The 12,419-nt window shown below is 41.1% G+C and overlaps 3 protein-coding genes across 4 annotated transcripts; 2 read left to right on the top strand and 1 right to left on the bottom strand.

Annotated features, from left to right (window-relative positions):
* The first annotated feature begins 93 nt into the window (after positions 1-93).
* timm22 (translocase of inner mitochondrial membrane 22 homolog (yeast)) lies at positions 94-1,663 on the top strand. Its single transcript, XM_077591475.1, has 4 exons — positions 94-438; positions 572-768; positions 1,092-1,164; positions 1,246-1,663. Exons 1-4 carry the CDS (start codon positions 195-197, stop codon positions 1,320-1,322), a joined length of 591 nt encoding a protein of 196 aa, XP_077447601.1. The 5' UTR covers positions 94-194; the 3' UTR covers positions 1,323-1,663.
* A 424-nt stretch (positions 1,664-2,087) lies between these two features.
* bkgd (beta-keto-L-gulonate decarboxylase) lies at positions 2,088-4,162 on the bottom strand. Its single transcript, XM_077591474.1, has 8 exons — positions 3,759-4,162; positions 3,581-3,679; positions 3,396-3,469; positions 3,218-3,319; positions 2,972-3,148; positions 2,728-2,877; positions 2,376-2,492; positions 2,088-2,284 (listed from the first exon to the last, which is right to left on the bottom strand). Exons 1-8 carry the CDS (start codon positions 3,823-3,825, stop codon positions 2,111-2,113), a joined length of 960 nt encoding a protein of 319 aa, XP_077447600.1. The 5' UTR covers positions 3,826-4,162; the 3' UTR covers positions 2,088-2,110.
* A 20-nt stretch (positions 4,163-4,182) lies between these two features.
* Positions 4,183-12,169, top strand: aspa (aspartoacylase). Of its 2 annotated transcripts, XM_077591473.1 has the most exons (10): positions 4,183-4,520; positions 4,968-5,247; positions 5,574-5,689; positions 5,927-5,966; positions 6,036-7,774; positions 9,429-9,624; positions 10,017-10,110; positions 10,169-10,276; positions 10,860-10,969; positions 11,175-12,169. In XM_077591473.1, exons 5-10 carry the CDS (start codon positions 7,521-7,523, stop codon positions 11,364-11,366), a joined length of 954 nt encoding a protein of 317 aa, XP_077447599.1. In that variant the 5' UTR covers positions 4,183-4,520; positions 4,968-5,247; positions 5,574-5,689; positions 5,927-5,966; positions 6,036-7,520; the 3' UTR covers positions 11,367-12,169. The 2 variants fall into 2 exon arrangements, with proteins under 2 accessions (XP_077447599.1, XP_077447598.1); XM_077591472.1 differs by lacking the exons at positions 9,429-9,624; positions 10,017-10,110; positions 10,169-10,276; positions 10,860-10,969; positions 11,175-12,169 and having other exon boundaries at positions 6,036-7,523.
* Positions 12,170-12,419: the final 250 nt, after the last annotated feature.

Here is a 12,419-nt window from a genome sequence, read left to right as displayed (position 1 = left end):
TTTGTACAAAGTAGGGATCCAACTCCAGGGTAAACATAAAATGTATAAATTGATCCTTGTTAAACAATAATTTCAATCACTGTATTTCTTCATTCAGATTTAAATAAAACTGGAACTATAATAATTTCGAACGGACCGAAAGTGCGCCTCCTCCTTGATAACTATATTTACCTAAACCGCTGTCATTGGCAAACATGGCTGCCCCCACTAGTGCTGCAGATTCTAAAAGTTCTCCTCCATATGATGCGAGCGTGGAAAGCCCGTCGATTCAGTACAGTATGGTTTTGGCTCATTTGATTGGGGACAAAAGGACCATAAGGGACTTGAACCCTGGGGTTATGGGGGGACTGCCCGTGCCCCCTAAAAGCGAAGAGCAGAAGAGGATCGAGAGGGCAATGGAGAGTTGCGCCTTCAAGTCTCTCTTAGCGTGCGTTGGAGGTAAACACAATTTAATAATGTTACTATTAATGTGTCAAGTACACGTTCTGAACAAGTTTATGTCTATATAATAACAAGTTGAAATTGCATATATGTATCAAGATCATGTTTTTTGTTTGTTTGTTCTACATAGGGTTTGTCCTCGGAGGAGCATTCGGTGTCTTCACCGCAGGCATCGACACCAATGTCGGGTTCGATCCCAAGGATCCCATGAGGACCCCCACAGCACGAGAAGTCCTCAAAGACATGGGCCAAAGGGGCATGTCCTACGCTAAGAACTTTGCCATTGTAGGCGCCATGTTCTCCTGCACAGAGTGCATCATTGAATCGGTATGAAAACTGAGAAATAAGTCGTTTTTGCTCTAATTTTATATCTAAATTTTTCATTTCAACTGTCATTTCTCTCCTCAATGGATCCAATTGTGCCACCTAGTGTTCACGTGACCACAGGATAACCAAAGATTGATTGCAGGAAAACTAAAATTATTTGGATCTTATACATTTTTAAAAAATGAGATGCTGATTGTATAACTTTTAAATTAGTCCCATTACAGGGAATTGGAAAAAAAACCAACATAAAAAAGAGGATTGAAAAATAAACCTTTTTGTCTTTTGATGGATGTTTTGTAACTTTTGACCAATTTTATTTCCAGCATAGAGGAAAATCAGACTGGAAGAATGCAGTGTACAGTGGCTGTATAACTGGAGGCGCAATTGGGTTTCGTGGTAAGTAAAGCTCTATTTTCATAATGTTTGCATTTTTTTCTCCTTATGCCCTTAACTGTTTTTTCCCTCCATCTTTTGTAGCCGGTCTGAAGGCCGGGGTTCTAGGATGTGGGGGCTTTGCCGCCTTTTCTGCAGCCATTGAGTATTATCTGCGGTAAAACAACTATTGTGACTGTGGTTGAGTTTATGCAGACCAAATATGGGAGACGCTCGCCTATTAGTCTGCAAATGGACAAGCGGTGCAGAAGCCAATTACAATCGAGGTTTGTTGGATTTCTGTGGTCATCTTACGAAATGCCATTTTTTGTTAAATGGGTGGCCAATAATGTGCAAAACTCAATATGCAAAAAATGAATGTTATCTTTTTGGTCATTTCCGTGGGCTTATTTCCTAATTTAATAGACTGAGACCAGAACACAGCTCAAAGATGTAAATATACTTTTTTTTCTTCCTAATGTGTATTGTATACTAGTGTCATAAACAAGACATTTAATGTGAATAGATAGGTATCTTGTTTTTTTTTCTCCCAAAACTAAAAAAAAAATAATTGTAGGTCTTAAAACTTTGGGTTTATGAGATTTCCTACTTATTTCTTTTATATTTCAAACTTAGGCAACATGTGTAGATAAATTAACATTTTTGTGTGGTTGTGTGCAGTTAGGCTTTTCTAACGAAAGATTCAGTTGTACTTGGAGGTATTCTTTTTTTTATTTATTAGTTTTACTTTAATCAACATGAAATGTTCAAAAATAGTCATTTGTAAATCCATCATTTTGCAAACTCTGCCAAAAGCATACATTTTGAGATGAAAACCTGATGCCAAATTGAGAGGACTACAATGATATTCAGCACTAACATTTAAAATGAGTTTCACAGGAACTGCAATTAGTGGTACTGATTAAATATTTGAAAGGCTGCTGGGAGTAGTTCTGGCACATTCCCTTGTTTAATCTCTTCCGACCACATGGGTGTCCTTGGGTCGGTCGATGCGGTAAATGAACTCAGCCGGAACAAAGTAGCCCAAATACTCCACGCTTTCAGGTGTGGTATCTATGTAGTAATGGCCGCCCTCTCCATGGTGGCTGAAGCAGTGGGTGTGCTCTACACGCAGGTCGAGACCCTCGATTTAAAAAAAATATTAATTAAAAAAAACATAGGAGTTGACCAGGGTAAAAGAGAAACCTTTTGGATGGGCTCATTTACACACTCACCGGATCTTTGGACACCAGAACCGACTGGCAGATGAGTGGTGCGTTCACCTCAAAATGTTTGAGCCAGCTGTTGACCTCTTCATCCGAATTGAGTGGACAGACTGAGAATTCTCTGGGCTGTGCAAATAATAAACAGTTAGCATAAGTCTCACATCACTGGTGATTGACAATTGGCATAGTTTCCTACAGTGAGTTAAGGAAGGAGGCAATGACAGGTTTTCATTAACAGGCACCGGAAAGATTTTGGTGGTTGTAAAATTGACATTGGAATGAGGGCTCCAGAAACCAAAATATGCATTCAATTTTCCATAGAATTTACTCAGAGTCGCTGAGTGTAGACAGTCATATTCACCATGATATGGATTTTGGCTTTTCCTCTCTGGATAATGAACGTACCACCCAAACCTAGACTTTTATCTGGGTAGTGAACTTCTAGAGTCTTTCTCAAGGCCGTCACAATACTGCGATCTCCCGTTCTCTTCTTAGCCCGGACCTCAATGACCTGGAGGAGACGGATGGAATGCGATCAAGATGTTTGCAATAGTATTTTTAAATTTATTCTCGTCCCTGTGACGTAAAATAACAGTTGATCTTACCTTTCCTGGCCTCCCTTCACAAGCGTAAAGATTCCCCAGCAGTCCAAAGTTGCAGTCAGAGAATTTGTCGCTGTATTTTTCTTGCAAACACTGGCCATCCACTGGATTGATGGAGGAGAAGTAGCTGCTATTCACTGCAGGCCTTCCATCGGCTTCAGTCAGAACCAGTGGCATTAACTAGGATAGGAAATACCCAGCAAAGATTAGTCTATTGCAATTTAAAAAAATCCAAATAAATCAATCTACCTCAGCATTCATCCCCACAATCCTTGAGGGAACGGCTCCTGCCCCAAAGATAAATGCTCCCGGTAGTTCCAGCTCCTTCGATATAGCATTCATGTTGTATTCCTATTGGACGAATACAGGACAACGATATATGTATACAGTATATTGGCAACTGTGGGTGAGCTTTAGGCCAACGTACCTTGTGCTTTTGAACCAAGGGGACCAAGTAAGGGACACCTCCCACATCTGTGACCCGAGGACTTCCACACAAACCTTAAGAGGAAAATACCACATGCAATGAATGCAATAGTGCAGAAAAAAAATCTCATGTTTAATCGCCCAGCCCTGGTTAAACATGATTTCGTTTGTTATTCTGTAAAATACCTTTAACGGGGAAGTTGAACGGTTCCTTCGTGAGATCCGGACATGGCATAACACTCACTTTAACTTCTGCAAAGTTGTTTTCCAACCCTGTTTGTAATACTACAAATGGGAGTATGTATTATTGAGTTGTTACACTCGTCTGATCGTCCACAGAGTCGATTAAATATACAGTTCTTACCAGCACGGAGTTCCTCCAAATCTGGGACATGCAATTGAAACTTTTCAGTTTTGCTGACATCTGCCATGGCTGGATGTAAATGTAGTTTGGTGACGATGGGGTAAAAGTGAAAAATAGTGTCGGGCTGAAGTGCAATAAAGAGCAAATGCTTTAGCAAGATGGTTGTCGTCTTTTATCTCTGCCATCGCAAGGTTAAGCTTTTAATGCATTGAATCTTTTCCGTCCTTGGCTTGTACTGCTTAACACCCGAATTTGTAACACTTCATATTTTGCTGTGTAATTTTCCAATATATACAGTGCGTTGGATCTCAAGTTTTAAAAGTTGTTAACGAAAAAAACAAAACGATAAAAGAATGGTATGCTTCTCTTGTCTTGATGTGTTCTTTGATGAAGTTTGACGTCACATGACAAAACACTTCCTGGTTTATCCGGAACACGTGGGAAACTTGACATATCTCTAGTGTGTACGATTTAGAAATTTAAACAGCATTTATTCAATAAAATGAATCTGTGCTTATTTCCGACATAAATTAAGGACTTGTGTTCCCGATCCGACGTAGATGCAAATATGTTTGAAGCTCACGATGATTTTAGTGCGACTCAGGTCGACGATGGAGTTGACGTCTTTTCAACAGCAAAACCATTTCACGTTGAGGAAAAGTCCTCTCCAGATTATGTGAAGAAAACATCACAGCATCTCGAATGCTCAGCGGGACAAAGTAGCCAAATTCCAACATCTGAAGATGTCCTTGTGATAGACAGGTACAGTGTTTGCCAACAGTTTCACATCGAAGCCACACATTTGATCCAAATACCCAAACTACATAGTGATACCGATTGGATTTGTTTTCGCCTGCATTCTGATCTCACAGTAATCTCATCATTCTTTGCTTTGTGAATGTCTAATTGTAATGTGTTGTACGATATGACGATATATAGTCATAACGTTATAAAACGTTCTATCGAAATGTTATTCATCCCCATAAATTGACTTGATGTTCCTGCAATGCCCATTTATGTCCAGCAGACTTGCTATATTTATCAATTTCATACCATATGTGAGTGATGCTTGCAATACAAGTGAAAAAAAATCTTCTCATTCTAATTACAAATGTATTGCATTTTGATATTGGGATATAAAATGGTCCATATCATGATGGATGTTTTTTTCCATATTGCACAGCACTACACTGTTTTATTTCTTTGCAGTGATTCGGGAGACAGCTTATTTCTGACTCAGGTTCCAGTGACCCAACCTGCGAGAAGTCTCACACCCCCAAGTTCTCCACGCTACATCTATGAAACCGAATGGGAGGAGGCTGAGAGGGACACTTCTTCTCACAGTCATGATGGCCATCACCATAAGCCCATCAGGAAAAAAAGGGCAAGAGAGACAAAGCTTCCAAAATACAGCTTCTTATTTTTGGAGGGGACGACATCCAAGCCCAGATGCACACATTTATCCAACGAGAAGAATCGAAAATTCCACGTAAGGATCGTTAGACGTTGCAATCTAGTATATTAACTCTTTCAGTGCCGTTAAGGGCGACGACCGCAAATTCTGTTGTGAAAACACCACAAAGTGTTCAATTCATTTGAATCAAATGCCAGTGAGTTGACATTTTATATACCGTATTTTCACGACTATAAGGCGCACCCTCAATGAATGACACATTTTTTCCATATATAAAGTACACTGGATTATAAAGTGCCCTGTCTTTTTTGGGAGAAAATTTAAGACTTTTAAGTGCGCCTTATAGTCGTGAAAATACGGTAACCCGTTTTGCTGAGCCAGGATTTTTGTTCTTATTCCAGAATTACGTGATGGGGGGCTTCTTTAAATGTTTAGAGTTGGCAGAGGGAGCCGATGATTTGTGGGCGTGTCTACCTACAGTTGATCAAGATAATGAAGATATATCACCACTAACAGAGTGAGTTTTCATGACATTTATTTCATGTTTTATGTACTGACTAATCATGTTTCCCAATTTGGCTTTATGTATCATTTCACTGCACTTTGCAATGACTGGATTATTTTTTGGCAGAATTGAGGTGATAACTAAATACAGATATTAACATATCTGCATAATGTATAAGATTTATTTGTCTCTTGGCGTTATGTTTTTGTCTAGTAGATAATTTAAAAAATGTCATTCCTACATTTGCAGAGATGAAGACGACACACATGACGAAGACATCCAAGTGGTGGTAAGTACATTTTCATTCTTTGTGGAAAAATTAAAAATGAAATGTATCCAATTTTCTGCTATTTTGTAGGGAAATAAATGTTTTGTGGTGAAATCCAAACCAAAGTGCAAGCAACTCTGGTACAAGCAGCAAATTTCAACTGAGGTGCCAAAGTCAAGTGGGCCTTTTATGAAAAACAAAAAGAATAAACCACCCTGTTCCTCTGCACTTCCTAACAATCACACTGAAACTTTAGGAGGCAAAGTATTACCGATCCAAACACCACCAGGCAAGGACGCTCTTTTCGTGGAAGAAACAAAAGAACTTGTGGACGCAGAAAGTACAAGCGAGCGTGTGCCATTCAAACATTTGGACGAAGACGGCGATGGGCGTTCCGTGCTTGAAGAAGGTGAGGATGACAACAATGATGGTCCTCAGGTACTCCAGACCCATGAAAACAGAATAGGGAACTTTGAAAATGTTGATATCATACTGAGGCCAGATTCTAAAGAAGAAGAAGTTGTCTCACTGAAAAAGAAGAAGAAAAAGAAACGAAGTAAGCAACATGTCAATTCGGATTTTGGCGGCAGTGAAATGGATGATTCCACGTGGTCTCTCAGCCAGAGTGAACTCGGCGATGAAGTCCAAGTCCAAGAGTTCTCCTGCGATGAGAGGCCAAAGAAAAAGAAAAAGAAAAAAAGATCAAATGAGGATTCAGGGACTTTGGACATGATTGCAGAGTCTCAAAGAACTGCAAAAAAGAAAGCAAAGAAGTTTTGCGACGCTACCCAAGAACAAGGGGACATCAGTGAGGGCTCGTCGGGTTGTGCCAAACTTTCAAGAGGAAATATAGAAAAGGATAAGATGTCTTTCAATATATTTGAGGAGCTAGGCATGTTGGCTACACCGCAATTGATTAAAAGCAAGAAAAAGAAAAAGAAAATATCAAGCGGAGCGATCCCAGAAGATGATGACACTATGTGAACTGAGACAAAAAAAACAAGAAGACTTTTTCCTTCCTGATTGCTGATGTTGTTTAAAGTAGCGCTGATGTTGTTAAAAGAGACAGACGCTCACCACTTTTTGACTTGGAAAAAGTTTGAATGAATGATCTTTTCATATTTACCTTCCCATTTTTATTCAATCATTCAAGCCGTATTTTTCAATGGCCTATAGGTATTAAATATTTTGTTTATTGGTATTCCGCCAATGCTTCACGTATATGTGTTAAATCCAAGTCCAGGCTTCAAGTCTTTCAAGATCATCTCTGCTATTGAGTGGCGCTCACCACTCGTCATACGGATACAAATTGAACTTTATCTTGAAAGGACTTCCCCGGAAGTGCATCGATGGCGCTCTCTCGCTTGTCACAATTCCCACCTTGGTTTAGGAAGGCAGCATGTTAGCAACCACAGTCCGATAGTCCAGGTGGAGATTATGTCGTTGACGGCATCCCACTTGAGTGAGGAGGCGCCCCCTAGACGCAAACGCAGATCCGCAGCCTGCTTTTAGAATCCAACGAAACGAGGAAGCTGTCAAGGCCACTTGGAAACTTTTGGGTGGTCGTCTCCTGCCATGTCTTCGTCCTCCTCCTACAACAACAGCGGCGCGCGTTTCAGCCAGGCCCGCAGAGTGGCTATCTTCGGCGGCACTCACGGCAACGAGATGTCCGGTGTGACTCTCGTCAACCTGTGGATGAAGAACGGCGCCGAGATCCAAAGGAAGACCGTCGACACGAAACCTTTCATCACCAACCCGAGAGCTGTGGAGAAATGCGCCAGATATGTGGACACCGACCTGAATCGAGCTTTCACCCCGGAGAACCTCAGGTAAGTGGGAATGGAAGGGAAGGATGACGCTGATAGACGTCCAATCCATTTTCAAATGTAAATGACTATCACTACTAGTAGACGTCCAATCCAGGGGGAACTGGGAGGCTGGCAGCGAATGAATGCCACCCTCCCAGTTCTCATGGATCATGGATTGGACGTCTATTGGCGTCAATGGCAGACGGATTTAACTGGCTTGCGAACTTTCATACACCCAAATGGGATTGCCTATGCACACGATTGTCATCCGAGTAAGAAGAAAAGAAAAACATAGAATGCATCATTGGGGTGATCACGTGGTTCCTAGTGCCATGAGTTGTTTACATGTTCCAGCATCGATATATCACACAGGGTGAGGGAGAACCGCCTCCTGGTCCTCAGCTGACTGGCAGCCAGTGCACAAACGTGAGCAAAACGTGACTGGGCTGCCAATGATTTAATAGGACCGCCCCCAGTTAATCCAAAACTCACGCACACACACACACACACACAAGCCCCAATGTCCTTGTATGAGTTCCTTTTCGTGTGCAATACAGCGGAAATGAAGTCTTATGCAAAGCCCTGGCGCATGCAAAAGCAGCTAAATGAGGTTTGGTAACAACATCACATCTCCCCCTTGGATCACAGAGCATGATCACGTAATAACTAGGGATGTCCCGATCATGTTTTTTTTTTTTTTGCACCCAAGTTGGAGTCCCCTAGTTGTGGGATCCGATTGCTCGGCTTATTAAGCAGATAAAAGAATGCATATCTAAATGTAAAATATGATGCTGGTTTACTGTTGGCTTCCCATGGCAAGTAGCAAAACTTTTTACTTGCACTGCGACAAAGGTTTTTTTTTTGTAACTGACATGATATTTTATTATATTGTAGATGTTTCTAATCGTCTGATCTTTAAATATCTCCACGTAGGGCAGACATTGGTGTCATTCTCGAAGCCAACGCGAGAAGCTTTGATCCTTTGCTAAAAACAGCCCGCCAGGCATTTTCGCTCCACCAAAATAGAGCGACAACTTGATTTTTTGTTTGCATCCGGTCGGCGTCGCAGCTCATCAACAGCCACTGTGCTTGTGTGCCCATGCACGGCTGATGGGACAATAGCAGATATTCACTGAAAATAGGGATACAAAGTGCAGATGTGTGCACGCACGGACAATATGGGCGGGGGTGGTTCTGTTGTACAGTAAGTTTGAGAAGGTCCTAGACGTGGTGTCAATGTGAAATGCTTTAAAAGTGATCAGAGGACCAGAAACGGGCGCAAAATGACAGTGCCATCGTCCAATCGCGTGGCTCTTAAACACTAAATTAAACTTTTTATAATTGGTTTATCTTTAGGAGACGTCTAATCTATCTGACAGCGAATGAACAAAGCGGCTTCCTTCATTCATGGATTAGACGTCAAGTTTTACGTTAGTGTATTTTGCAATGGAATCATGATGAATACGTTCTGTCGGGCTCATATATAATAGATCGCCTGGGTTTTTAGTCGTTGTAATAACTCTAGAAATACATCTCTCACACAGCTGTAAGTGTTTTCTATTATCCTAGAAAAAAAGGCATTGCTTTATTGCATCCTTGAATTGCAAAAGCACTTTGTAACATTTGGCTGCTAATGTTTGCCAGTAACTGTGTTTTAATGGTATGTGTACTTCAGTGCTTCGGGTGGGAAGGAGTTGCCCTATGAAGTGCAAAGAGCTCAGGAAATCAACCAACTTTTTGGGCCGAAAGGAAGCCCCGAGGCCTACGACGTGATCTTTGATCTTCACAACACCACGTCCAACATGGGCTCCACTCTCATTCTGGAGAACTCCAAAGACCACTTCAATCTGCAGATGATGAACTACATCAAGGTTCAGTGTTACTTATTATTATTATTATCCTTTCGTCCAAATACTGTTTAAACTCCAAAAGTAGACTTTCAGGCTCATTTATTTCTGTTCAGTTTCATCATTCATGCAGATTTAAATATTTGCTAAACCGTTAACGTGTTACTAGCTTGAGAAAGCAGTTTTGCTTCTCCGGAATTCCCTCACCAAACCAATGAGGTTTTGTCAATACTCCGCTCCTTCAGTCGTGACCTTAGTTAAACTCTTATCTCCAAGTTTATCTTTAATGATTAGCAATGCAAACCGTAGTTATATTTTAACATTTTTTTAGGCTGTAAATAACTCCACGGGACTTTATAAATTATTGTATGAACCGTGTCGTAAATATTTCATTCCTATTTTGGGTTGTGTGACAGAAAGCCATGGCTCCCGCCAGTTGTCTCGTTCTTCTGAACGAACATCCTCTTCTGAAATATTCCACTTCCCGCTCCGTAGCCAAACATCCCGTCGGTGAGTCCCTCGAAAGAAGGTAGAAAAGAAAATACCCACATAACTGCAATTTTTGTAGGCCTGGAGGTGGGTCCTCAGCCTCAAGGGGTTTTGAGGAGTAACATATTTGAAGCAATGAGGGTCATCCTCAAACACGCCCTGGATTTCATCGCCCTGTTTAACGAAGGTAAGCGCCTCGTCCCGTATTCAATCAAGGTAATGTATCGGGTTTTACTATTGTAGCCTTTTAGTTTGGCGATTCCTAAGATGTTATACAATAGCACAATCGGCAATCTATTTTGGCCGTCCTCACGCCTCATAGCCTAACGAGACGTGCAATGAGAGAGGACAAGTTGCTCACGGGGACGCCGCCAATGCACGTGGCCACGCCTACCCAGAACAACGTGAGCCATGTTTCCATGCAGCAATTTCCCAAATCTTTGACGTAAACAACCCCCGTGCCAAGCTATGACTGTGAGCCGCAGTTGGATTGAATCCAAACTGGGCTGCTGTTGAATAGAGTGCTTGTTTGGAAACTGGCCTGTTTCAGTGTTCAGTGCCAATGGATGTGCTGAGGGGCGGCCATCTTAGGTAGGGCACTCTGCATTTGGAAACTAGATTTAGAAGCATCGGCGCGTTATTCCTTAGTACCGATGGCGTCTATCTTGTGCTGTATTAGCAACACTAAAATGGGAGAGAAGAAAAAATACAGGTGTAAAGAACGATATTAATTAATTTGTTCAATAATTAACAACGAACATCTCGGTTAGGCATGGAATTCCCGTCCTGCAGTGTGGAAGTTTTCCGGGTTTCCGAGAGAGTTGACTACCCCAGGGATGCCAACGGAAATATTATTGCCATGGTGCACCCCAATTTGCAGGTAAAAAAGTGATAAATGAAATGGTCTTTGTTCAAAATTGTTTATCTTTGTGTTTTGTGAATGAAGCATATTGAATTGTGCTGCACAAATACATTTGCCTTTCCTTGCATTTGTTGCGTAAATAAGCAGTTTGTAATGGTACATTGAGCAACACACTCAAGTGACTTCTCCCCTTGCTGTGATTGTTTTTTTTTTTTTTTTGCAGGACTGTGACTGGGAGCCATTGAACCCGGGTGACCCAATGTTCCAAACATTTGATGGGAAGACCATTCCCTACCAAGGCACCGGCACTGTTTATCCCACGTTTATCAATGAGGCGGCCTATTATGAAAAACAACAGGCGTTTGTGACCACTCGACGGGAAACCTTGGTAGCAAGTTCCATTAGAAAAGCATAAGAAAAGGATTTTGGAGTGAGCACGTGCACCACCACAACTATTTTGTCTCTATATTTTTTTGCACTTTCTTCCTCACATAATAGATGCCATCTTTTGCGCAACGGGTTTATTAGTATGATTATTTTTGGAGCGCTTACTGACAGCAAATCAATTAACTATGCAAAGAACATCTTTGCAAGGCAAAGACTTTGCTTTGACGAATCTTTAACCCATTCACTGCCATTGACGGCGGGAGCCGTCAAATCATTTTTGACGCCGTCCGTCCATGGCAGCCGATGAGTTAATGTGAAGTTTTGAGGTGTAGTATATTGTGGTTATGATAATCTTGTTATTTAAAAGTATACTTTTGATTGAAACAATCATTAAAGATTTTATTAGTTCACGCTTTAGTATTAGTTGCTGTATATTTCCTTTTCACGCTCAGGAAGCTAATTAGGATCATAACCTGTGACCCTTGACCCCCAAGCTGTCCTGATTTGTCTTCCTCCTGATTATATACTGTATTTGTAATACGATTATTTGTGGCCTTTTGAAGATACCTGTCTGTAACTCCTGTAGTTGCATCTGTGGTGCTCTCCTCTTGTTGCCTTAAAATAACTTAATTGCACTGCCAAATTTTAGTGTCGATGTGATGCTCACATCTATTTTAATAATAATAGTAGATGCTCTTTATCCTCTATACACAATGAAAAAGCAATGTGTGTCTATTTTGATATTCTCGTCCTGTATATGTCAATTGCTGCCTTGTTTAGGCAGATGTGGATTGTTTTCAATGTTTTTTTTAAATGTATTTGTCAACATCAGGGTATACTTGTGGTCCCTTTGTCACTCACAATATCATAATGTTTCATGATTATGCTATCGCTATTTATATGCTAATCAAGTCCACTGTCCTGGATATCCAATGTAGTAATAGTCCCCAAAATAAATGTAAAATATCGAAGCTGTGATCGCCATGGCATGTTTTCAATGCTGGGAGGTGGTTTTCCAGTGTGTTGCATTACAGCCACAAGAGGGAGACACAGTACCACAGATTGTGGTGGCACAGGATGT

This window comes from Stigmatopora argus, chromosome 22 (genome assembly GCF_051989625.1).
Source record: "Stigmatopora argus isolate UIUO_Sarg chromosome 22, RoL_Sarg_1.0, whole genome shotgun sequence".
Taxonomy (NCBI): domain Eukaryota; kingdom Metazoa; phylum Chordata; class Actinopteri; order Syngnathiformes; family Syngnathidae; genus Stigmatopora; species Stigmatopora argus.
Note: the sequence above shows the minus strand (reverse complement) of the source record. Positions and strands in the feature narration are given on the sequence as shown.